The sequence below is a fragment of the Sitophilus oryzae genome, unplaced genomic scaffold (genome assembly GCF_002938485.1).
Source record: "Sitophilus oryzae breed Bouriz unplaced genomic scaffold, Soryzae_2.0 scaffold_578_pilon_pilon, whole genome shotgun sequence".
NCBI lineage: Eukaryota > Metazoa > Arthropoda > Insecta > Coleoptera > Curculionidae > Sitophilus > Sitophilus oryzae.
The window spans coordinates 19,356-45,239 of NW_022147171.1; the positions used below are offsets into that span (position 1 = coordinate 19,356).

At 30.5% G+C, this 25,884-nt stretch overlaps 1 protein-coding gene and 3 long non-coding RNA genes across 4 annotated transcripts; all 4 read right to left on the reverse strand.

The window, feature by feature from the left end:
- Positions 1–781: 781 nt before the first annotated feature.
- On the reverse strand, positions 782–1,553 carry LOC115887593 (octapeptide-repeat protein T2-like). The gene is made up of 2 exons (XM_030907062.1): positions 1,488–1,553; positions 782–1,378 (listed from the first exon to the last, which is right to left on the reverse strand). The coding sequence occupies exons 1-2, from the start codon at positions 1,551–1,553 to the stop codon at positions 782–784; spliced, it is 663 nt and encodes a 220-aa protein (XP_030762922.1).
- A 1,060-nt stretch (positions 1,554–2,613) lies between these two features.
- On the reverse strand, positions 2,614–5,950 carry LOC115887640. Its single transcript, XR_004051123.1, has 2 exons — positions 4,164–5,950; positions 2,614–3,333 (listed from the first exon to the last, which is right to left on the reverse strand). It is a non-coding gene; the product is annotated as an uncharacterized LOC115887640 (long non-coding RNA).
- Positions 5,951–12,509: 6,559 nt separating this feature from the next.
- On the reverse strand, positions 12,510–15,000 carry LOC115887659. Its single transcript, XR_004051128.1, has 4 exons — positions 14,864–15,000; positions 13,836–13,966; positions 13,223–13,312; positions 12,510–12,703 (listed from the first exon to the last, which is right to left on the reverse strand). It is a non-coding gene; the product is annotated as an uncharacterized LOC115887659 (long non-coding RNA).
- Positions 15,001–15,379: 379 nt separating this feature from the next.
- LOC115887660 lies at positions 15,380–16,827 on the reverse strand. Its single transcript, XR_004051129.1, has 4 exons — positions 16,700–16,827; positions 16,361–16,634; positions 16,051–16,299; positions 15,380–15,577 (listed from the first exon to the last, which is right to left on the reverse strand). It is a non-coding gene; the product is annotated as an uncharacterized LOC115887660 (long non-coding RNA).
- Between the last annotated feature and the right edge of the window lie 9,057 nt (positions 16,828–25,884).

The window sequence follows — 25,884 nt, forward strand, 5'->3', positions numbered from 1 at the left end:
CGATCAGGTGGTGGCTCTTCCTGCTCCGTTCGTGTCCCCCCACTGTCCCCCTGCAGTCTCGTGTTTTGCCTTCCCGGGCGTCCCTTTTGTTCTAGTTTTTCGTTCTTTTTTTTTTTTTTTATTTTTTTAGATATTTTCTTTTTCTTGTTTGTTTTCTTTATCCTGGCCCTCTCCCTCCCTCCCGTTGCTCCGCCCCGGACTCACTTTCCCCTCGCCCTTTTTATTCGCTCCCGCTGTCTCCCGTGCCTTCTTTTCGTGCCCTTCTGTTCTCGAACCGCGCGTCGCTACGGTGGGACGCGCGGATTCCGCTCGCGGCTTCAGCCCTTGTCTTCCGTGTCACGTTTTCTGCGCCCGTTCCCACCCCGACGCGGCTTTTTGTTTCCTGCGCCTTCCTCGGACCTCGCTGGCGCCGAATCTTCTCTTTGTCTTCCGTCCGCTATCTTTCCCCGGTGGTTCGGGGCCTTTTGCCCGCCGCCCTCCCCCCTGCCCGCCCGTCCTTTCCTTGTGCTTGGTGCCTTCCCCTGCCTGCCCTCTTCTGTCCTTGCCATGTCCCTCTCGGTTGGCCCCTCTCCCCCACGTTTCGGATCTGCCCTTCCTACCGTCTGCCTCCCTCCTTGCCGTTCTTTCCTCCCCATCTCTCGCTGCTCGGCGTCCTGTTGTTTGGCTGGCCGCCCTGTCTCTGGCGTGGTCCCACTTCGTTCGTGGGCCTTTTTTGGCTTCTATTCGTCCCCCCATTTCGCTTTTTCCGCCCTGCGTTCCCTTTGCTCGCCCCCTTCGTACCTTACTTGCTCCCGGGGCCCTTTTGCCCTGTGGCCCTGTCCGCCCGGCCCTCGTCTCCCTTCTTACCTGCCTTTTTTTCGCCGCCCTCCCGTGGCCCCTTCATTTCGTTTCTCTTTTTGCCCTGTTTGCCCACTGTCTCTTTTTCCTTGGTTCCGCCTGTCTCTTTCCGCCATTCCTGTCGTCGTTTTTCCCCCGCTTCTTCCCTCGCTGCCCTCTGTGTCCTTCCCCTCACTTCTATTTTTCTTCCCCCCCCCTCTTTGGCGCGGCTTCCGCTTGCCTCCTCTCTCCGGGTGTCCCCTTTCCCACCGTCCCTTGGTCCCTCTTTGGTCTCTCCACTTCTTCCCCGCCCCCGCTCCCTCCTTCTTTGGTTTCTCCGTCCTCGTTTTCTCCTGCGTTTTCCCTTTTTGCCCTCTGCGGCTCCGTTCTGCCCCTTCTTCTTCTCTCCTTCGCACTGGCCACTGCGCGGCTCTGTTGGATTTCCCTTCCCCTGTCCCTCCCGTTTGGTCGCCCCTGTTCGGTTCTCTTCCTCCGTCCCCCCTCCCTTGGCCCTTAACCTGGCTCCTCCTGCGGCCACTAGTCCCGTTCCCCTTTTGTTGCCCTTGCGGGTCTCCTCGCTACCTCCGACCCCTGCGCTACCTCGTCATCGCCCTCCTTCGCCCTTCGTCGTTTCGGCGCGTCTGCCCTCCCGGCTATGTTGGCCCAGGTACCCCGTGTCCATTGGCCCGTACGTCCCCCGTTGGCTCCCTCTCCCGTCTCCTGCGCGCCACCTCCATTCCAGTCTATTTCATCTGGCCCTTCTGGCGCGCATTCCCCGTGGTCTTTTGCTGCGCGCGTCGCCTCTGTCCGTTTCCCACGGGCTTTCCTGGAGCGCTCCCCCTCTTTTGGCGCCCCCCCGTGCTCTAATCCATCCCGATCTACCACATATCCACTGTGGTTTCCCTGCCTCTCCTTCTCGTTCTATCTCTTGTCTGTACTGTATCTTACTCCCTGAACTCTCCTTTGATAACCTACATTGTTATTCTTTTAAACTTGTGCATGTGTGCCCCCTGGTAGTAATGCCCGTAACTAAAAAATGCTGATAGCGCCCTCTGGTGTTAATGCCCGGAACTAAAAAAATGCTGGTAGCGCCCTCTGGTGTTAATGCCCGGAACTAAAAAAAAATGCTGGTAGCGCCCTCTGGTGTTAATGCCTGGAACTAAAAATGCTAGTAGCGCCCTCTGGTGTTAATGCCCGGAACTAAAAAAAGGCTGGTAGCGCCCTCTGGTGTTAATACCTGGAACTAAAAATGAAAGCGGCGCCCTCTGGTGTTAATGCCTGGAACTAAAAATGACAGCAGCGCCCTCTGGTGTTAATGCCCGGAACCAAAAAAAAATGCTGATAACGCCCTCTAGTGTTAATGCCCGGAACTAAAAAAAATGTTGGTAGCGCCCTCTAGTGTTAATGCCCAGAACTAAAAAAATTGTTGGTAGCGCCCTCTGTCGTTAATGCCCGGAACTAAAAAAATGCTTGTGGTGCTCTCTGGTGTTAATGCCTGGAACTAGAAGGGGGGTTACGTAGACTATTGAGATTAATTTAGTATTAAAAAAAACGAATATTAAATTCATTATTTGGCGTATATTTGGTACATAAAATTTACATTAAAGAGAGAGTTATTTTAAAATTTACATTAAAGAATCAAATATTTTTGACAGCATGTTTGTTCTAAGAACACGCTGTAAGTTTTTTGCAGCAAGTTCTAAAGCCTCGTTGACTTGGACTAAGTTACACTTGGATGCTGCCATAAAAGTATATTTATGTGGATGCTGTGCGCGCCTCACTTGTAAGCTGATTCTATTTTATCAAAGTCGAATTGGAAAGCTTTGTAGGATGATATGAAGCTTTCCAACTCGACTTGGATAAAACAGTTGATACGATACAAACAGCGTACAAGTGAGATGCGCGCAGCATCCATAAACTACACTTATATGGCAGCACTTGGTCCAAGTGCACTTGGACCGCGTCAACCCGCCTTAGTGCGGTGTAACTATGCGTTTCAGCAGCAACGAGTAAACCGGCCTTTTGAACGCGCTGTATCTTACAGCAAGTTCTAAGAAGTAAGAATTTGCTGTAAGTTTCTTACAGCGATTTCGAAAAACGTGCTGTTACAGGAAAATAAACAACAAATAAAATTTGTCGCAAAAATAAAAGGCGTCAGCATTGGCTTGAAAATGGCAATCGATGATGTTTTACATAAAAATCAACTGTCATCAACCCAAAAATCAAATGCCATGAACCCAAAACTCTAACGCCTTTAACTCTAAACGCTACGCTCCAAACTACATTTTTTGATTAATAAAGATAGAATCTTGCGGTTTGTGTAAATTTCGAGATACTTTTAAGCGAAATCGACATAGCCTTCTTAATTTCCATGCTACAGGACGATAAGAACAAGACTGCATTTCAGACACCCCTCGTATATCGTTAGCATAACATGTATACGAATCGTTAAAATAGAACCTTTTACGTAGAATCCGCGGGCTTATTTTTTATCCATCTAATTTTATCTATCAAGACCTTTGAATAAGAAGACTAAGGAAGGAGCATATCAAAAATCTTAGGTACACCGCGATGGGCCTCAAATATGGCCGACTTAAATTCCGGTTTATCAGTGCCGTTCTAATTTTATTTAAAAAATGTAAAACTATGATGTAGGGTAGACGTGGGGTACACTCAATAATTTGTTATTTTATTTTACGTTGTGAATAAATGTTGGTAGTTATTAAAATTGTTATAAAAATATATAATTCTAATAAAAATAGATAAGTTATAATAAGTATCTATTAACACAAACATCCGATACGCTACTGAAGCAGGTAAGTCAAATTAACGTATCAAAATTCTTTGACATCTGATCTTTGACAAGTAGTAAATAAAAGCTAAAATGCAAAAAAAATATATAATTTAGTTAATTTAAGTGAATTTCATAAATGATCGGTTTACTACACGTATGTATATTATATAGTCACTTACTAACGAAAAGTTGTTCCATTATTTCACTCAATTTTTGCCGAGATCTACCGCACGCTACATAACCAACTATTTTAAAGTCTTTTTCGATAAATCGCGATAGTGTCACTGTTAATTTAAGTTCTGCCACAATTTCCATCTAGATTTACTACCTTTATACAACTATCAGTAGTAGAATAAATAATAAATAACATAAAATAAGCTCCGTAAAGAGTGACAAATCCACAAAATTTCAAATCAAATTCAAATGTGTCAAATGAATCGTCAAACAGAACTGTCAAGGATCCCCACCCTAGAGTGCTTTTTCCGCCCACCATGCATGAATACATAGATAGCATTATGCTCCTTCCTTAGTCTTCTTATTCAAAGATCAAGACCATATTTAGTTAATTTTTAAATAAGACACCCTGTATATTTGATAAGAACTAAATAGATCATTTGAATGGATTAATCAACACCAATCAAAAATAAACAGTAAAGAAAACAAAAAAAAACATATAATCATATAATCACAGTCAAGGGGCAGCATTGTGTGCATGGCCTTCTGCAAATATTTAGGAGGCTAATATAAAATGAATTTTTGGAAGCTTGTAAAAAGACAAATTAATTTCTAGATAAATACACATGAAGCGCCCTATTTAAAAAAAACTAAACAATGGTCGATATTTCACAAACAGAAATATTAAGGAAAAAACTAAGACACTGGATTCCACATAAAGTATAAAGCTAAGCATATACAGGAGCGGAGAGCAGAACAGCGAAAACAAACACACAAGCTCCTTACTACAGCTCATACCAATTAATCTCGTGTGTTTCTTCTCCCCGTTTTGATTTCCACTAAAGTATGTGCTTACCAGAAGAAATAATTCAACTTCTTGTCAGGGTAGAAAAAAACTGCATTTTTAGTAACATCCTGTAGCAGGAAAACAAAGCAGGCCGCGAGAATTTTGTTTGGCACATTAAATTTTACAAAGAAGTAGTAAGGATCGGTGACAACCCCAAGGTTCTCTATCTTTATTAATAAAGATAGAGAACCACATTTGCTACCAAAATGGGACACTCTGTATAGTGTTAGCTTTTATTTCATTTCGCTTTTAAAAAGGTTTAACTTTATTTTTTGGCCTAAAAAAAGAAAATATTATTTTAGTCCAGTGTTTATACCACTGCTATTATAAAAAATTGGACAAAGTAAATTGCTAACCTGTACAGGGTGTGTCATTTTCATTCGTTCGTGCTTTAGGGAGTTTCTAGCTTATGAACGGAGATAGAGAAAAAGTTGAGATTTGCGCAATAGTTGGCTTCTTATTGATGAAATTACAGATATGAGGAAGAGGACTGTGATAAATGTATTATCCCAGCCCTCCTAGTTTCTAAGCTACAGAATCATTTTTATAAATATTTAAAAAGTTATAAGCAAAAACGAATTTTTATAAAAAATTCTTTCAGATGAAATTATGTTCTTCAGTTATAAACGGAAGGTGTATTTTATATATTTTATGTACAGGTTGTCAATCAAAATAAGGTAATTGCACACAATTTATCTCTATAAAAAAGTACTTAGTTTGTCCATTAGAGATAATCAGAATTTAAAAATATTTTTTTAAGATAAAAACATTTGCGTTTAAAAAGAACGTTACACTGAATTATGTTTTTACATTTACAATAAGTTTTTATATCTGAATACAAGGGACGGTTAAAAGCATTTATCAAAATCACCCTGTAGCTCAAAAACTAAGAAGGTTATAACATGTGATTTAAAAAAAGTAAAAAAACTACGTCAAAGGCGTCTGGGGAATGACAATCGATGATAATCTTGGCGAGGTCAATCTCTAGACGTCATTTAGTAAAATTTTACATAAAACTTCAATATTAACACCAATTATAGAAAGAAGTTTATAAAAAAGGTTAGAACGGTTCTAGACACACAAATCTATTTCCAAAAAATATTTTTTCCCGTAATTTTAAACTACGCCATTTAAAAATCGTTTTTACTCAATATAAAAATAAATTACAACCTTCTTAAGGGCAACTGGCAGTAAGCGCCATTAAACAATAAAGAAGAGGACGGGCCAAGAAAATGAAGTCTAGGGCTTGAGTTCGCAAAAATTGTCATCGTCATTCCCCAGCCGTTCATGACGCCGTTTTTTTTCGACCGTAGGGTATTTTTTATTAAAATTTACTTCCTATCTCCGTTCATAAGGGAGAAACACTTAAAACATGAGATACCCATGTTAAACGGTTTCGTCATTTCCACATTTAGTTGCAATTAAGAGCTTTCTCGTTTATTAGTAAAGAATATTAAATGTCGAACTCATTGTTACTTAAATGAACCCATTATTTTTTTCTTCAAAGCAAAGATACGGTACACAAAATTGTCATGGTCCTCTTAGTTTCCATGATACAATATGTTGCAGTTTTACACACACCCCATATTATATCAGTAGTCTGAAAAAAAATAAAAACAGATTCATATACTTAGAATATATTAGGTGGAACCAGGTGGCATAAGAATAAGTTTTTTCTTAATATTTTCATTACACCCTGTATACTTCTCAAAAAAATAATTTTCGTCCTTCACAAGCTTTCAAAATATATATGTAACAGTATATTTTAGTTAAAAGCTGCAGAATTAATAATTTTAAAATAATACAAATAAAAATTTACATAGGATCATGCCAAAACAATGCTGCTATTATCTTTTAATTGGCGAAACCAATTTTGATCTATTTAATTTTTAAATGAAAAGTTTAAACAATAAAGAACTAAAAATACAAATACTAAGAACAATGACATAGGATAGATATAACAAAATTTGTATTAAACTGTTTTAGCTCTAATTAAAAACTGTGACTTATGGTGGCTTGTGAGAAGATACATTAATTTCCTGACAAATATACGGGCTGCCCCATTAATAGAAACTAAACATAGGTCGATATTTAAAAAAAATATATTTAAATTATTTAAAGAAATTAAAAAAGAAGTTCCATAGCGATAGGATTTAAAATTTATTGATAAGTTGTCATACTACTGAAATAGGAGATGTATCTGAAACTGTAACATTTTCAAAATCACCTTGTATATTTTTTAATTGAAATTTGAAAACAATACTTACTTAGAAAGCAATACACAAATATATTAATTATTCTACAAATTTTAACTTTTAAGTGTTTGAATGAGTAAGAATCGATTAGGCAACATTATTAAAAGGGGACCGTGGAAATTTTATTTTTCATAAAAATCAAGTTTATAAAAATCTCAATGTCCTATCCTTACTAATGAGCGAGAAAGTTCAATTGGACAGTCTGTACAACATCATTGATTGATAAACTTTTCCTAGCAAGCGCCTATACTTTCAATAAAGCACACAAAGTGGAAATGATAAAATGACGGAAAATACCTCCACTCATAAGGAAGTGACAAATACCATTCACATGAGCATACCAAACATTGCGTTATAATTTAGAGCATAGCCGTTAGTTTTTCCTTGATTACAATTTAAATAAACATTTTAACAATGGAAGTTTTTACAAGGTTTGTTGTTTATTTTCCGTTTAAAGTAATATAAAATTAAAAATTGCATAAATTAATTAATCGCTCATTGCATGAATTAAAATTATACAAAAAAAATTGAAGTGAATAGTTGATAAATAAATAAAAAACATATTAAATAACAAGGTAAACTTCTAGTTAACTGAAATTTTAAATGGCTTTAATATGTGCCCTAATATTAATGGCATATTTTGTAATAAAAAGATTGAAGTGAAAATCTCAAATAGGACACCCAGTTTATTTAACACTGAGCCACCCTGTAGCCATTTAAACGATTTTTTTAATTGAAATTTGAAAGCAATACTTCCTTAGAAAGCAATAAATAAATATATTAATTATTCTACACATTTTAACTTTTCTGTGAATGAGTAAGAATCGATTAGGCAACCAGTTATACTAAAATTTAAAGAAATTGAGATAACTATTTTGAGATGATTTTTTACGTAAAATGAGCTTTATATAATTTACGCAATTTTGTATTGGAGTACAGTGGTGGATTAATCATTACACAATTACAAATCTTAATCCCATGACTGACTAAATATTTAGACATTCCAAAATTACAGTTTACAGCCTTAAAATTAGTTCAGATAATTGATGAGTGCTAATTAAATAAATTATTTTAGAAAAAGCTCGCCAGATGCATACAAAACAACAGTGTCAGCTCATAAAAATGTTATTTAATGAAATTTATTTGTGTCGAGTAATTTGAAGTAGTAATTACTTAAGAGTATTTTTTAATATATTCTACTTTCAAATATCTGGATATATTTAATTTCTAAATATTCGCAATGCCGCAATTTTGTTATTTATAAAGTATATTATTATAAAATTAAGGGTGTTTTATTTAAATAGCAGAGTAAGACATTATATTATATTTAGTTACCAACATATAAAGTATTTTAGTATAATTTGTTTTGATCTTCTGTTATATAAAATATTTTCAATTAAAAAAATACGACTTTATAAATTTGTGAAAGCTTTAAAAATGCACAGAAAAAATCTAAAATAACAATAGAATTAAAATTTGAATAACATTTCATTTAAATACTACCAATATAAAGCAAAAATATATTAAAAACACCCTGTGTATATCTATGAACTGGCTTTAAAATATGGTCTACTGTAACCCGTATGTTTTATATAAAAAATTCAGTGAAAATCTCAAACTGAAGACCTAACATGATTATTTTTGGAACATTGGGCCACTCTGTGGTAATATAAATTATTCTTTTTTACCTACTAAAAAAAAGATTCTTAATTAGCTGATTAATTATTAGACATGACAAAAAAATATTTAACATGAAAAAAGAAATGACTGTAAACGTAGTGCTCAGAATCTCTAAAACGCTTACAAAATATAGATGTATGATGTATACAAAACATTTTTATAACAAAAATACAGCAATAGATCACAATAATATAAATATAGAAAAAACTAGATTTAATAATATTTGTACAGAAATAGTACAATATTATCGAAAAAAATGACGTCGGCGATGGCTTAGAAATATTTCCTATTACAGATAGCAAAGGTAAGCTATAGATCAATATTATTAACAAGATATTAAAAACAATATTTATTAAAATATATCTTTTTGTGACATTTAAGTGGAATGAAATCTATGTCAAAAGATTTTAAATGTTGAAGGACCAAATGAAAAAAGATATGCCACATATAAAACTAGAATTATTATTTTTGTGTAAAAATGTGTTATATCTTAAAATTATATATTTAACAAATATGTATATATAAATGTTAATTTTTATATTATGACTTATGATATTTCAACTGATCCTACAATAAATATATTATATACCCTAGCAGACCATTTTCATATGTAAAATCTGTGTAAAATTCATAAATTTTAGGAGATAAAGTTTGTTTCATATTTTATAAAAAAAATTATATAGCAATTAAAAAGATAAGATGTAATTATCTTAAACGCAAGTGTAACGATTTTATTAACACATAGCAAACAGCAGTTTGTATTTTTCAAAGACGATGGGTCGTAGAGGTCTAATAGATATGTTAAATAAATATGACAAGATAGAGACATTTTAAATACTAAAATTGAGAGAAAAAATTACTACTGGAAATAAGATTTTTTTAAATAATAAGAACATTACCACAACATTACATAAGAATCGATTAGGCAACCAGTAATACTAGAGGTTAAAATTCATGTATTTATTTTCAATTGAACTCTTCTAAAATAATTAATTTATGCCATTTTGAGTGGATTACAGTGGTATATTAACTAGTACCCTTGATTCTAGTACATACATTAAAAAACATTTTAAAAAAATACAATTTTAGTATAAATATACTTGAATCGCACAGTATATCTACTAGTAGTGGGAACTATCGAATGAATACTATCGAAACATTCGATAGTTGCAATTCATTCGAATAATTCGATAGTTAGTAAGAAAACATTCGTTGAAAACTATTCGAATAAAAATTATCGAATAGATCCGTCATCTGCCTTGAAATATTGTATTCTAGTAATTCGGCAGCAAAAACCATTCATTTATAAAATTCATTCATTTATAAAATTCATTCATTTATAAAATTCATTCATTTATAAAATTCATTCATTTATGAAATTCATTTATTCGTCAGGATCGATTATAATAAAATATTAACTGAATTTTAGTTGTCGCCCGGCGACGTAAGGTTTCCGAGAAAGCGGTCGGTGGCAATGCTATGAAAGAAGCCGGCATCTTTGATTTTTTGCGGAGTCATATATAGATAAGGACACATTATTTTTTTATTGAGGTGCTAGTATTTACACAGAAAATACATTATGAAGGGCGCTGTTGCCATATTTTTGTATTAGTTGATATTAGCAAAGAATATTATTGTTTGGCTTTAGTTAGTTAGGGATAGTATGTCTATATATTCTGCATTTTTTATTAATATTCTGTTGTTACACTGCAATAATACTTGTTATTTTGGATGTAGGAAAATTATTTTTAATGTTTTTAAGCAAAGACTGGTTTAATAAATAATAATAACAGTAATAATTTGTTATACCTATTAACAACAAAATTTAAAATCATTTAATATAAATATTTTTTTAAGTAGTAGCAAAATATAAACAACAAATTAGATGTCAAAATTATTTATATTAGATCCTATTTAAAAATAATATAGTCTCTAATTTTTTTGGCAACGTTGGTTTATTAAATAATAATAATTACAGAACTAATTTGTTATATTAACAACAAATTTTAAAATCATGAAATATAAACATTTATTAATTTTCTAAGTAAGCGGTGTAATGGAAGCAAAATATAAAAAAAAATTAGAAATCAAAATTATTTATATTAGGTGCTTTATATTACTATTTAAAAATTATATTTACTTTTACTGGCATTTACTTTAAAAAATAAATGAAATATTTCTTCGTAAAAAACTACATGTAAGAGAATTAGCATAAACAAAATACAAACATCGTTAACTTTTTTTTAAATTGGCACGTGTAAAATTTTCATTTTAATTTTCTCACCCATAGTTTGAGTTCGATAACCATTTATTTAACCACATTACTTAAATATAATTATTAAGTTCCAACTAATTCATAGGTATTATTAAAACATCTAAAATACAAATATGTATTTTTTAAAATTAATTAATAGAAGTTCATCTCATCTCTCTTAAAAATTGCTACTTCTCAAAATTTCCCATTAAAAAATAGACCATATACCATATAAAATGAAATAATTGAAAGATCGGACTACGGAAAACCACACAAATTATCGGAAAATTTTGACCACCTGCACATGCACACAATCGTCAATAAATAAAATTAAAAAATAACTACTATTTTAGTATTTTAACTATTTTAATAAACGCAAAAAAAATAGCACAGTATTTATACGGCGAAGTTATAAAAATTTGGAAGAACCAATAATGCACTGACGCATACAAAATCCAAACGAATACTAAATTTCATTTATCAAAAGCATTCGATAGTCGTGGCTCAACGATAACCATTTAGTCGCACGGCGAGGTTGTCACATATGCTTTAGTTTACAAATGAATGAATGATTTTATTCGAATAAAACCATTCGATAGTTGAAATCATTCATTCATTAACCATTCGATAGTCTAATTCATTCGATAGTTCCCATCGCTAATATCTACGAAAAATAATTTTAAAATGTGTGCTCACAATATATTTGTTAAAAAAATTGAAATGAAAATATTAAAAAGAAAAATATTTTTATAAGGAATGTATTTTTTATGAAAATGTTAATAAAAAAAGCTTTTGCTCTTGTAAAGACGTTCTGAGGACATACTGTATATAAAGAAAATTCTGCACATAAAAAAGAAAACAATGCATGAAGTGCTCTGTGTTAAAGAGTTAAGTCTCTCTGTGTTAAAGAAACAAATTTTATCACTAAAATTTAAGTACAAAATAGATATAAACATAAATGTTTTAAAATCATATAAATTGATTAAAAAGATCTGTGTTAGGGACAATTCTCAAAAGCAAAAAAAACTATATGAACACAAGTATCCAAAATTGATTTAGTAAAAAAATGATTTCAAAAAAAATAAACACTAATAAATCATTTCTACTGGCTTGACATTGGTATTCAATAATCAAATTTAATTTCTATGAAAAAATATTAAATTGACCATTAACTATTAAATTATCATCTGGTTGAAGATATAGTTAGTTAAATTCTATAAAATTTAGTTTTCCGTTAATACAATAAATGAAATATTAAAAAACATAAACTTTAAAACCAAAATAATACTTGTGTTCATAGGGCTATAGTGACGCAGCTGCGCAAGTATAAAAATTATAATTTTGATAATCTGGAATAAACTTAGAGAAGCTTAGGAAAATATAAATAATACAAGATAAACATAAATTGGAAATGATACAAGCCTATAAAGATTGTTTTTTAATTCTTTTAAAAAATACCTTTGACGAAATCCAGAATACAATATAGTTTTATTTAATAACAATTTAATTATTGAACTAATGGAAGTAAATATAAGATAAAGACAATATCAACAGAGATAATGGTCCTTTCATAAAATAAAGTGTATTGCTCTTAACTAGTGTTTTATATTGCAAAAGCTTAAGAAAAAAAAGGTGTCTATCCAGATTATCAAAATTTTACAAAAAATTAACATTAAAAAAAATGACGCCTGATATAATTATATAGTAAGAGGATAAAAACCAATAAACAAATTTATTGAAACAATAACACTATTAATGAAGTTAACGAACCTTGGTGAGACATTGAGGAGTAATGAGTCTGCTTTATGTTGAATGAAAGAGGAAAGTGAGGAGTAGGAGCAACTATTGGGGGGATATCCATTGTTAAGAAAATGCAGAGATATCTAAAAAATAAAATAAAAATAATATTAAAAAAAGAATAAAACGATCTATGTAAAAATTAAAATAAATATATTTCTATTAATGCAATAACTATGTTTTTTAATTAATAATTTGTATATACCCTATGAGAAAAAAAAACAGCATTATAGTGGCTTTTGTAATAACAATTGATGACAATTATTTCTGTCAGGTGGACCACAATATATCTTATATATAAAATTGGTATAAAAATTTATAAAAATTAAAGAATGATATGTTAAAAAAATTCACAGCTCCCATTTTTTTAAATTAAGGTTTTCACCTTTGAATAATAATTGGTATTTTTGAAACTTTTTTCTCCTTCTTTTTAATTTAAATATTATTTTTGACAAGTTTTTATATCAATTTTTAATAAATGACATATAGAAATAGACGTTGACCTCAGAGACCTGTGCAGCGTGCAGCTTGAATATTATGAAAACTTATCATAATTTTCAAGCTTGTCAATGAAATTTAGTAAGAAAAAGAGATAAATAACTTACCAGTGATGAAGGAAGCTTTTTGATGTCCACCATAATATTTGCAGATAGTACGGCTTGTGGTTTTTCAACAGCAATTGTCCCAGCGTATACCTAAAATTCCAAAAAAATATTAAGTAAATTTTTACTATACTAATTTTGGAAGATTTCTGAAAACAAGATTAATAAAAACAAAACAAAAAAGATTAATTAAAATTATATTTATTAAAATATGTATATAGTATTTATTGCGTTTATTCTAGTGGGAACATTAATATATCATCAAGGTGTGTGTGATGAGTTCTGTAATTTTAAATCAAACAGTTTTAAATAGCGAATGTTGACAATTTGGCGAAGGATTTTTTTTTAAATAGTTAATTGTGTGTTGTAATCAATATAAATTGTGTGTACATAGTGCGAAAATAAATCCGTTAAATATTTTATCGTGAGTTTAAATTAGTGGATAAACAGAATCCGTAACAATATGCAACCAGTAATACAGTATCAGCATTTTATTTTATCCTGCCTATTTTTAATAGTTGTTGGCTTTTCTAATATTGGAACAAAAGCGCTTGTATATATTTAAAAAAAATTCACGCTGTCCAATGAAATTTTATAAGATAGATAAATAACTTACCATTGATGAAGAACTGGATCGCCTCTAACAGCTATTAAGTAACAGCAGTTCAAAATTGTTTTCCTTGATTTCTTCTGCACAAGTTTCATTCCATTTAAATCTCTTTTATGACCACCATACCTATCCTATGCCTAAATAAAAAAAAAATATTATTATTATTAAAAATTATTTAAATTTTTTATTATAGCAATTTTTGAAGCTATCAGAAAACAGACAATAACATAAATTATAGTGGGAGAACGTTTAGTTTTAACATAAATTATGTTAATATTTAGAACTATGTAACATAACAAACAAATAATAGACATTTTTTATATTAATTTGAATAAGTTATAAAAAGTTATATAAATTAAAAAAAAAAATTTTATTGATAACTTCAGAAATGATATAAAAAATTGTAAAATTCCTGGATAAGAAAATAAAACATTATTATAATGACTTAATAATAATCCAAAAAATAAATATCTAATTTACTAGATATATAGAAAAAGAAAAAAATAATATTCAGTAATAATTCGTAAATTTATTGCGTTATTTTGGTGATCTTTAATAATTTTCAAATAAATTTAAAGATATGCAACCAGTAAAACACGATAGCATTGTATCTTTTTCCACTTTAACTGGCCATAACTTTTTATTTTTTTGAGCTCTAATATTAATTAAAAAAACAATTATATTAGTTTTCTAGTCCAGTTTTAATACGGTTTTTTATTATAAATTTTTTATTATTATAAAAAAATGCGTTTATCTTGCTAGAAACTTTAAAAAATTATTTTTAAACTCGATTTAAAAACAATGCAATAATTTTATATTACATATTTTATGTATAATCACTTGTATGCAACCAGTAATACAGTCTGTGTTTGATTTTATCCTTTAACAGTCTTTTTTTATCACAAAACAATACAAAACTAGGATCTGTTAATATTTGAACAAAAAAGCTTGAATATGATGGAAAATTTAATAAATTTTCAGAATTTTCAAGCTTTCTAATGAAATTTTATAATAAGTTGATAGACATAACTTACCATTGTTAAAAGGCAACAGGTGTTGAAGTCAATCCAGTAAATGGCATTTTTCTCTGTCCATTAAAGGTTTTCCATTAAAACTGGAACTTGAACTGGAAACAGCAGCTATCAAAACTGTCCACTAACATCAATTTGTACAGCCCACTAGAAATAGAAAAAATAAATAAATACATTTTTATAACATCAATTTCTCCTCACATCTTTATATATTGAAAAATATGTTTTTTTTTAATATTTTATGTAAATATTAAAAAATACAACATAATAATAACTTTTTAAAATATTACCAAATATTCATAGATTTTACAAAAAAGAAAACATATTTTAACTATTATATTATACTAGTTAAAATTGTCTGATCTAATTTGTAAATAACTACAGAGATTGAAACAAATATATTAATATATTTTCAATCTGAAACTTAATTTATTTTGAATTTAAAGAATACAATTTTGTAGTTAAACACATAAATTGTAGCCTTAAAAATAATAAAAAATAAAAATAACTTGCCATTTTCATAGCGCAACGGTAATGAAGGCCAATCAATCCAAATACTATTGATTGTATCTTAAAATTGTCATTTGTGGGTAAGATTTTCAGTATCACTTTATTCAAAAAATTCCTTGGCATTCCTCCAACTTATGTACAGTAGTAACTCGTTTGCAGATTTGTAACAGCAACTATTAACGCCCAGTACATCACTCGAACAGATATCTAAAAATAAAAAAATAAACAAATATTAATAAGTATATTAATTTGCATCAATGTAGAAAATTAAAATAAACAAGTTGAAGCCTGGCGCATCCGCCACGACATCAGAAAAAAAATACTTTTTTTTTAATTAAATGAAAAACAAAAAATCCGGCGACGACAGTTTTTAGAAGAGCCAATTAGCTATCTTTTAGTAAAAAAGCAACTTTCTAGAGCAAGTCGTTACTTCAGTAGAGACGACACAGATAAACATTAGCATTTTATATATGTAGATAAGAAAACATTGTAATATCAATATAGATACGCAAAATACAAAATTAAGTTGATTTGAATAAAAAAATTCTCCTAATAAATTTAAAATTAAATATTGCACCTAAAGTTATTGAAATATACACATTATATGTGTAAAATATGTCATAACTTCCAAGCTTTCCAAAAACTTTAATAGGAAAGAAAATAATGTGAAAAAAACTTACCATTTTTGAGATATCTGCGTTGTTGAAGTCAATTTAATGTCCTGTATCTACTGTAGAATAAATTGGTCATTTGTGAGCCTTTCCCAGTTTAAATTATGTCAAAACTTCTTTGGTGTTTCTAATAATTCATCCAAGTTGTTATAACAGCTGCCATTCTACATTTCCACCAATAGATATGCTTGTGTAATACATAAATAAAAACTTAAAAATACATAAATAGAAACTTGATGTCCAAGATACCAATATCATCTATAAAAAAATAAAAGTTGTGATAAGTATTTATTTTTTGTAACTAGATGAAAAAAATTACCTTAATACAGTTGCTCCAAATTTCATTCAAAAAACTTCCGTTAGAGTGAACAAAATCCTCCTCCTTTCCTCAAACATCTTCTATCTCCTTTCCTTCTATTTCAAAGCAATCCTCTTCCATCTTCTCTGTCCTCTTCTATTTTCCAAGTCTCACCAATTCTTATTCAACTACTTATATAACTAACTTATACAAATTTCAGGCGTCTTACAAACATTTTTTAAAAAGGGGAAAAGGGATATAATGCTACAACAAACGACTACGCTAGCGCACCTACCTAAAAAAAGGAAAACACTTTTTTTAGTCAAAGAAAATGATAAATATAAAGTTATATAAATTTACCTGATGGCATCTAGAAGATAGCCCTAATCCTGCTGTTGTCCCCCAAAAAAATTCATTCCAAAGCAGTTTAATACTAAAAAGATTTATGCAGGGACAAACTGAATTTAATTTTAGTAACAAAAATAAATTACTATTATTTTAATTCTCATTATAATGTAAAATTACATTATTTACTAATTTACGTTTAATTAAAAATCACTATTAAAAAAATTAAATAATATTATCAATTTTAAAATAAGACGAAAAATAGTTATTTCCAAATATAATAGAAAAACAATATGCTACCTAATTTTGTCTCTTTGGAGTTATTTTTTTATTACACATTTATTATTGTTAAAAAAACTTTATATTAAAGCCTTGTATAGAGTAAGAAAAAAAGTAAAAATAAAATATAAAAATTGCAAATTAAAAAATGAGTACTTAATGCAACATTCTGTAAATGTAGGGAACCTAAAGTTACTGCTTTGGAACCACGACGCGAACCGACTTTTGAAGTTCTCCAAGCCATACTGTATCACCTGTAAGAGAAAAAAAAATATATTAGAATATTTCTAACAAATACATATGCTAGAAAAAACAAAAAACAAGCTATAGACAACAAAGAAAAACAATGTAAAAATATGAAAACTCACCATCACATCTTGCTTAAGTTCATTTTCAGTCCCATCATAATAATTACACGGCGAAAAAAACAGTGGCGTCTCACTGCTATAGGGCACATCGAATGCCCCCAACTCCATGGACTTCGGTCGATCCTCTAGAGTTGACAATAAACACGTTTTCCAGGTATTCGACGGTGCCTGGAACAATCCGAATTTTTTTGGGACTAATCATATGCAGCATGTAGATAGAATTTCTGACTTCTTCAATCTTGTTTTTTAAGATCGCGCTGCGAACCCGGGTTGTCCTAAAACAATGAAAAAAAATAGTTATATAAGTAACTACGTTTAATTAGAATTATTATTATATCTACTATAAGTTTTAAAAAGTTGCTCTAATTACTATACAAGTTATTCTACTTTAAATTGAAGCTCATGTATGTTGTAACAAAAAAAACTAAAATATACAACACTTATACAGGGTGAGTTTCCTACGATGTTCTCTATGGGTATCTCGGAAACTACTGGAGATAGAGAGTCGGTTAAATGGGGAAAGAATTGCAGTTTTGTGGGGTCATAAATATGCGCCTTTCAGATTTTTGAAAAAGTTTATGGCTTTCTAGATATTTCGAAAAAAATAAATTTCGGCTATTTTAAAAATTGTCCTTAATTCCCTTATAAGCTATTTTAGACAAAAAGTTTTCAGATAAAAGTTGTAGATAATCACATCCTTAATGAGACTGTGTCCTCCGTTTTTTTCTAAAGCGTGTCATTTTTGACATATGACACAAACATAGTTTTTTTTAAATGGAAACCATAGTTGGCCATGACTTCATAAAAAGCGTCATTTTTTAAGCTTTTCAGCGATATAAGCTATAATATATTTTCTTCGAAAAATTACAGAGTTATAGCCAATTCTTATCATTTTAAACAATTTCACTTAGGTAGCCATGGAAACAAGTTCAATCGCCATTGCTCTCAGAAATGTCAAGCTGTCACATCCAAACTTTGTAAATTAAAATAAACAAAAATTGTAAATATGAATTTTTAAAATGAAGAAAAGCGTGTGGATACCCGCGCATCAATAGAGTGGTTCCAACATGACTTTCATTATGACACACCACCCCCACCCCCCATAATGAAAGAAATGTTAAAAATTATTTATATCATAATTATACAAACGCAGGGATAGGAAGAGGTGGACTAGCTGCATGGGCCTCCTCGATCACCTGACTTTTAGATTTTTTTATGCGGTATAGTTAACAATAAGGTTTACTAAAGAACTTATGAATAAAGAGAGGCACTCGAAGTGGCGGTACAAGAAAAGTTTAATAAAGTCGACCGGTCCTTCTGTGAGAATAGGTAGTAGTTCAGTTTTAAAAACATGGAACTCAAAACAATGGCGGATTTTTTGAACATTTTTTAAAATAACTTAAAGTGTATGTGGTGATATTATTTTTTTAAGTTTTAGTTTGTGTAATGTAAATTGTAAAGAACCGTTTAGTAATATATTCTGACTTTTTATAAGTTATAAATCACAATAGAATAAGAATATCATGCAATCCAAGTGAAATTATTTAAGAAATATAAGAATTATTAGCTATAATTTAATTTAACTTTTCTAACATGTCTTGAAAACCGTTCTCTAAAAAACGTAACATTCACCGGTCAACGTATCCTGGAAAATGTATGGTCAAAAAAGTTGAACCAATAATCATACACGCTTTTCTTCATTTGAAAAATGCATATTTACAATTTTTATTTATTTTAATTTGCAAAGTTTGGATGTGACAGCTTCACATTTATGAGAGCAAAGACGATTAAACTTGTTTCCATGGCTAACTAAGTGAAATTGTTTAAAAATGACAAGAATTGGCTATAACTCAGTAATTTTTCGAAAAAAACATATTATAGCTTATATCGCTGAAAAGCTTAAAAAATGGCGCTTTTTATGAAGCCATGGCCAACTATGGTTTTCATTTAAAAAAACCTATGTTTGTGTCATATTTCAAAAATGACAGGCTTTAGAAAAAAACGGACGACATAGCCTCATTAAGGATGTGATTATCTACAACTTTTATCTGAAAACTTTTTGTCTAAAATAGCTTATAATGGAATCAGGGACAATTTTTAAAATAGCCGAAATTTGTTTTTTTCAAAATATCTAGTAAGCCATAAATTTTTTCAAAAATCTGAAAGGCGCATATTTATGACCCCACAAAACTGCAATTCTTTCCCCTTTTAACCGACTCTCTATCTCCAGTAGTTTCCGAGATACTCATAGAGAACTTCGTAGGAAACTCACCCTGTATATAAAAAGAATTTTGACTGCTATATGGTGCAATAAAAAAGTTATTTGGTAGAGAGTACAGTAAAAATTTACAATTTAAAGAAAGTAATATAAAAAAATTAGACTTACCTTTAACAGGTTTAAGTTAGGCCTGGTTATGCTCGCCTCCTACCGACATTTTCTGCCTTCAAAATTCGACTCGGGGCAGACCAAGAGAAAAAACAAAAAAATGTTTCCACGACCGACCTGCGAGTGTGTGCTGGTTGCCTTCCTTATGCAGATTCGACCCATTGGTCGACGATTAAGCCTCACCAGTCAGTTCCCATCCCAATTAAGCCGCCTCGTCTGGGGTCACCCTCGTCACCGTCGGACGGACATCCACCAGGACCCCCTACAGGCGGACCCCCTCATCATCTTCAATGTGTCCGATATCCCGCCCCCTGCCTCTTCGAGGGTCACGGAATACGTGCACGAAGAAATCTCGGAGCTTGGGTGCCAGGTTGTATCCGGCCGAAGCCTCTAGCATTAGAACACCTAGCTCGTAAACCAGGGTGGTGGTGACTCCCTTGGGTACCTCTGCATGCTACACAGGTCATCGATGCCCGAACATCAGGGTTAGGGGGTGACCCAATAAGTCTCCTCTCTTGGGGAAGGCCGCGCCGCGCTCTGGAGTCATCTTAAGCCCGGGTATCCACACCGACAAAAACACTGTTAACCAACTGCATCAGCTAACGAAATTCACTAATGTTGAATTAGGAAATTTTATTAACCAACACAGAGAGCTAGCAATGCTCGTGTGAGTGGGGAATGAGTGTGTGGTGTTGTAGTATTAATATAACGCGCCTAAAAAAAGAAAAAATATTGGAATACCTATAAAAATATTATCAAACACCTATAAAAATATTACGACAATATAATATATTGTTTATATTATAAATAGGTATATTTATTTTAAATGAAAAAAGAGATGCTCCATTTATACCTTCAGCAATATTTTATAAGATTTTTTCCTTGATTATTATACCAAAAATGTCAAAAATATAAAGATTTTATATGTGTTATATGATCTAGGGAAAAAAGGGATATAAATTTGATGAATATGGTCAAAATCCAAAGAATTTTTCCATGATGCAACACAAAAAATAAAAATACAGTTTTACAAATAAAAAAAAAATACAGAGTTTTTAGAGTTGTAACATATTATTTAGAGCTAAAAGTTAAACCTACAGTGTTTCAAATAAATAAAAAATATTAAAGTTATATTTTTTTTTAACAATGAGACATCCTATATACATATTTTATTACATTTTTAGTTTCTACTATGAACGCAAAAAACATTCGATCAAAATTTACCTCAAAATTATACTTGTCTCGGATTTGGTTTTGCTACTGGGCAATTGCCAGAAAATTATACTTATATACTGTTTTCGAAATATTTTAGTTTTTATAAAAATTCAGTAACGATTTATTTCTTCAATGCAAATTTACAACTAATAAAATTGAGAAAAAATCATTTATCAACATTAATACTATTTTTTAACATGTAATATTACATAACGCGCTTTAAAAGAGAAATATATTTTAAAATACCAATATCAGAAATCATTACAAAAATGCTGAAACATAAATATATGTAGGATTCTTAAATAAAAAAAATATGTAATAAAATTCCTAATGAACTTAAATACAAAAAACCTACTCCTTCAAAATTATTATTAAAATGCGCATATTATATTTTTAAAAAATAAAGAAAACTCTAAGTATGCCTTATAAAAAGAAACTTAAATTAAAAATAGCAATTTACAAAAAATCAAGACATCGAATTCCAACAGGCGGCCATTTTATTTAAACATTCCTTGGCCGAAAAAATTAAACAAAAAATCAAAGATATACATTACGTAATTTACCAAAAATGTAGTACTATTTTACCCTTATGTAACACGCAGTATAGAAAGTACTGAAAATACATAGTTTTACATACTTATCTATTAAATACGTATATTATTGAAACAATATCCTTAAAAATTAATATGGGGAACATTGAGAACAAGGCAGCCATGATGGATATTTCGAAATACAAAAATTTTAAACTAAAATATCTCAAAAAATACATAAAATTACGGGTACTCACTTTTTCAGGAGGCTAAGCAGGGCACTAGTAACAGATTATGCATAAATTGTGTACACTAAACGCACTTTTTCGTCAGAAAATTTAAAAAAAATCGATGCAACGGACGGGAGGACGTGCGGATCCTTCGATTGCAAACGACTAGCAGGACCGGCGTTGCCAGATTGACGTCATTCGTAAAATTTAAGCTGCTCATAAAATTAATTTATTTATTACTAATAAAATTGTTTATAAAAAAATTCTTGTAAATTAAGCTTAATTTTGTTCTCAAAACTTATTATTTACTCAATATACGTTCCACTGAAATCATTTTTTTACGTAAAGCAAAATATTTATTGTCATAAATAAGAAACAAATAAGTAATTATAAACATAAACACACAAAAATCATAAAATAAACATAAAATGAAGCTGTTTTAATACATTTTTAATGCTATAAATACATCGAAACCAAGAATAAAGACTATAATGTTAGTACGTAATTACAAGAAGAAATAAAATAAATTTCTACAAAACAACATTACTGGTACTTGTTTTACTAAAAATATAAATATAGAAAAGACCCTTACTATTGTGCCAGTGATCAATTTAAACTAATATAATTTCACAAAAATCACAGAGAGAAAAAGATTTTCGACAGTTTTTAACAATCCGGCAACATTGAACGAGAATAAAATTCAAAACCTGCACGCAACCGTAACTGACCAATCACGATCGAGTATTTTTTGTTCTTGGATGCCTCGATTTTAACTTTTTTTAATAAACATGGATGGTTTTTATTAAAATTTCAGTAGAATATGCTTCTTAAATTAATTAAATGATTCGTCTTTATTTGTATTTATTCGCTCCAGTATACAATATCATATAAAACTTATTTGATATTGAAATTATCTGGTACACACATAAATTAGATGAACTACCTATAAAATATAAAATCATGCATTTCTTTAATATTTTAATAAATTATTAAGAAACAAGTGTTTTTATTCAATAAATATCCCGTAGTTTAATAAGAAACTAATTCTATAGTTAAATATGAGATAAGTAAGAAATATGAGATAAATTATATAAAAAAAATAACTTCAAAAGTCTTTAACTTGACTCAATGTTCACAACTCTTACCGGATGTATCTGTTCAACTTTTGGCGCCACAATTTTCAAATTTGAAATTTAATTAAGCTGAAAAATCCTTTATTTACAAAGAAAAATATTTTAATAAGTACAAATTATGATCGAAAAAACGGCGTCCAGTTGGCTGGGAAATGACGATTGAGTACATTTGCCATAAATTTACATATAAAATGACAGCGATCTTCATTTCATAGTCATCGCTGACGCTATCGATCATATAGTACGGTATTATTTTAATATTTCGCACAACACGTGAACGCTTATTCTTATTATGTATTTTCAAAACGAACAAAATTAAATAGAAATAAAACTCTAGATTCCTATAATTAATCTAATTGCTTAGATTATTTGTGTAATTATGCTACGTTTAAAAAGTGCTTTATTAAAAATTCGGAAAATTAAAAGCAATATGTGTCCAAGTTTCTTCTTTTTTTTTAATTTTTAAATGCTGTAGCTCCATATCATGTTCATAATAAGTTTTTCTTAACATTCCATTAAAACTACGGAGGCCTTAAAATGGCCTCCGTAATTAAAACTGTAGAATCAGCTTCAGCAACGTTAACAGTTACCTTGTTAAGATTTTTCTATTCTTACACCTAATTTATGTGATTTTCTTAGAATATGATTTATAAACCATATTTTTCCTAATGGAAGGAAGGAAGGATATGTAAGATTAAGATATTTTAACATTTATTTTCCAGACAAAGCATAATATAGTATTAAGATTAAAACATAATTAATATTAAGAAAGATCTTAATACAAATCACAGAGTCTTAAGTTAGTCTAGTATAAACACAGGTATAAAACTAATAAGATCAAAACTTAACCTTCACCATATTGTCAAGATTTGGCATTATAGGAAACAAGAAATTACAGTAAATTACGAAAAGAATATCAAAGTACACGATATTAAATAATGTAATGTATTTTACGACACAAACCATCTCCCTTATAAAGAGAAAAAGCTTATTTTAGTCTTATCAACACTCTTCACTCTTCGATAAAATATATGTCTCTATGTCTAAAATTGCTATTAATCCATTAACTTGATATTTTTAAGAAATTATGATACAAACATAATCAAAGTAGGTAAAATGTCAAAAAACCTCTATCTCCTTCTTATAGTCTATCTCCCATTGACGTGTGTATTGTTCTACCTATAAGACTCGAGACTCGTCATGGTAGTGTGGTAGTACTTCAATACATCAAGTACATATATCAAAATCACACATTGGGAGAGTTGATAGAATTGATGAATGATAATATTCCAATAATAAAGAAAATATGGCAGACAAAAATAATAAAATAGAGGTAGACCAAAAGCAAGATGAAGCGAAAAGTTTTAGATGATATTAAAAAAATAAAGAGGTATATGGTCAATAAGAACAAGAAAATTGACAGAAAGTTATGCTTAGCCACCTCTAAAGAATATCTAGAAAGAAAAATCCTCCAGAGCATATAAGTTTGCCCTCTTTCATCAGATTTAACTAGGGGTGTATACTCATTATACAGGGTGACTTTATAAGTGCAAATATTTTCAGAGCTGGTAGATCTCAATAAAAGAAACATATATAATATCGTCCTATTGCTGCAAAAAGTCACTAACTAACATTTTTCCGAACAACCAAATTCAATCATTAACTATGTTTTGAAGCGGAGAATCGATTGAAAAAGTAATTAACTAAGATTTCTGGCTATTTATGTTTTATTTTAATACCGAATAGTAACTAACTATAACATCTTTATGCAATACAATTCATCTTTAGACGCATTTTTCTCCGAAGTAATAAAAATTAAGTTAGTGACTTTTGGCAGCAATGGGACGATATATTCTCTTTACCGTGTTTCAAATAAGTCCAATCGAGTTATTAAAGTTTGAAAATTAAAAAAAGATTTATTTTTAAAAAAATTTGAGTCACCTCAATTTTTCGGTATTTGCATCTCTTTTCGTGCTGTAATATCAGAGATTAAGAAACTATACCGTGTGAAAATTTGCGGTGAACAGGAAGTTCTAAAAAGTTTTCTAAAATATATAGGAAAAGTTCAAAGAAAATGCACGATTTTTAACATCTTTTTTTGCAAAAGAAACCTCATAGCACAGAATATCTAGCTACGCGTAGCTAGATATTCTGTTCTCATAGACTTGTTCTTAGGGTCAAAATATACCACCCCTGAAAATATTTGCACTTATTTAAGACTCACCCTATATAGTTTCACCACTATTCTTTTATTAATAACTAATAAATATGACTGACTGGCAGCAGAAAAAAGAATGAATAACATTAGGTAAATTTAAATAGTCTCGATCTAAGTGTATACTAAGAATACGGTAACGTAGATTGACAACTGGGGGCTTCGGTGCAATATTTTTTTGAAAAAGTTGCAACACGAGCTCCCCTTTGTAAAAAGATTGACGAATTTGACGCGAACTCTGGTTGACAGAGAAAACTTGTTGTGATCGCTATCTCTTTGCTTGAGAACTAAAAGCCAAGTCTAAAATGTTGTTTAAAATGTTGCTTAAATTAATTTACTAAAAATTGCTGAGACAGAAGAGAAGAGTTAAATAAGGTTTAAACTAGATTAGATAATAAAATATTAATATGTCTGGAAAATCCAAATATTCTTATTATGGACTGTAACATATCATTCATTACCTCAGAACACATTTATATGCTAGGTCTAGGTTTTTTTCGTTTGTCATGGTATTACCATACAAGATGCCAAATATAGAAAAGTATACAGAAAAAGTGATAAGAACTAATTTTTAAGCCTTCCATAATAATAATAACCTAAAAAATGCAGCAGTTTTAATGGCGACCGCAAATAAATTGTTCATTCAGTTAAAAATACGTATACACGACGAGGTTGCTGCTCTAACAGAAAAGAGAGAACTTCTTTCTACAATGTGTAAGAAAGTATATACCTGAAAAACTAAAAATAATGTATTTCACAGAGGATTCGGCCAGCTGAACTGAATGAATCAGAAAATCTTAGTTTCTCAAAATCGTGACTCAAAATCGTAGCCTATTCAAGATCA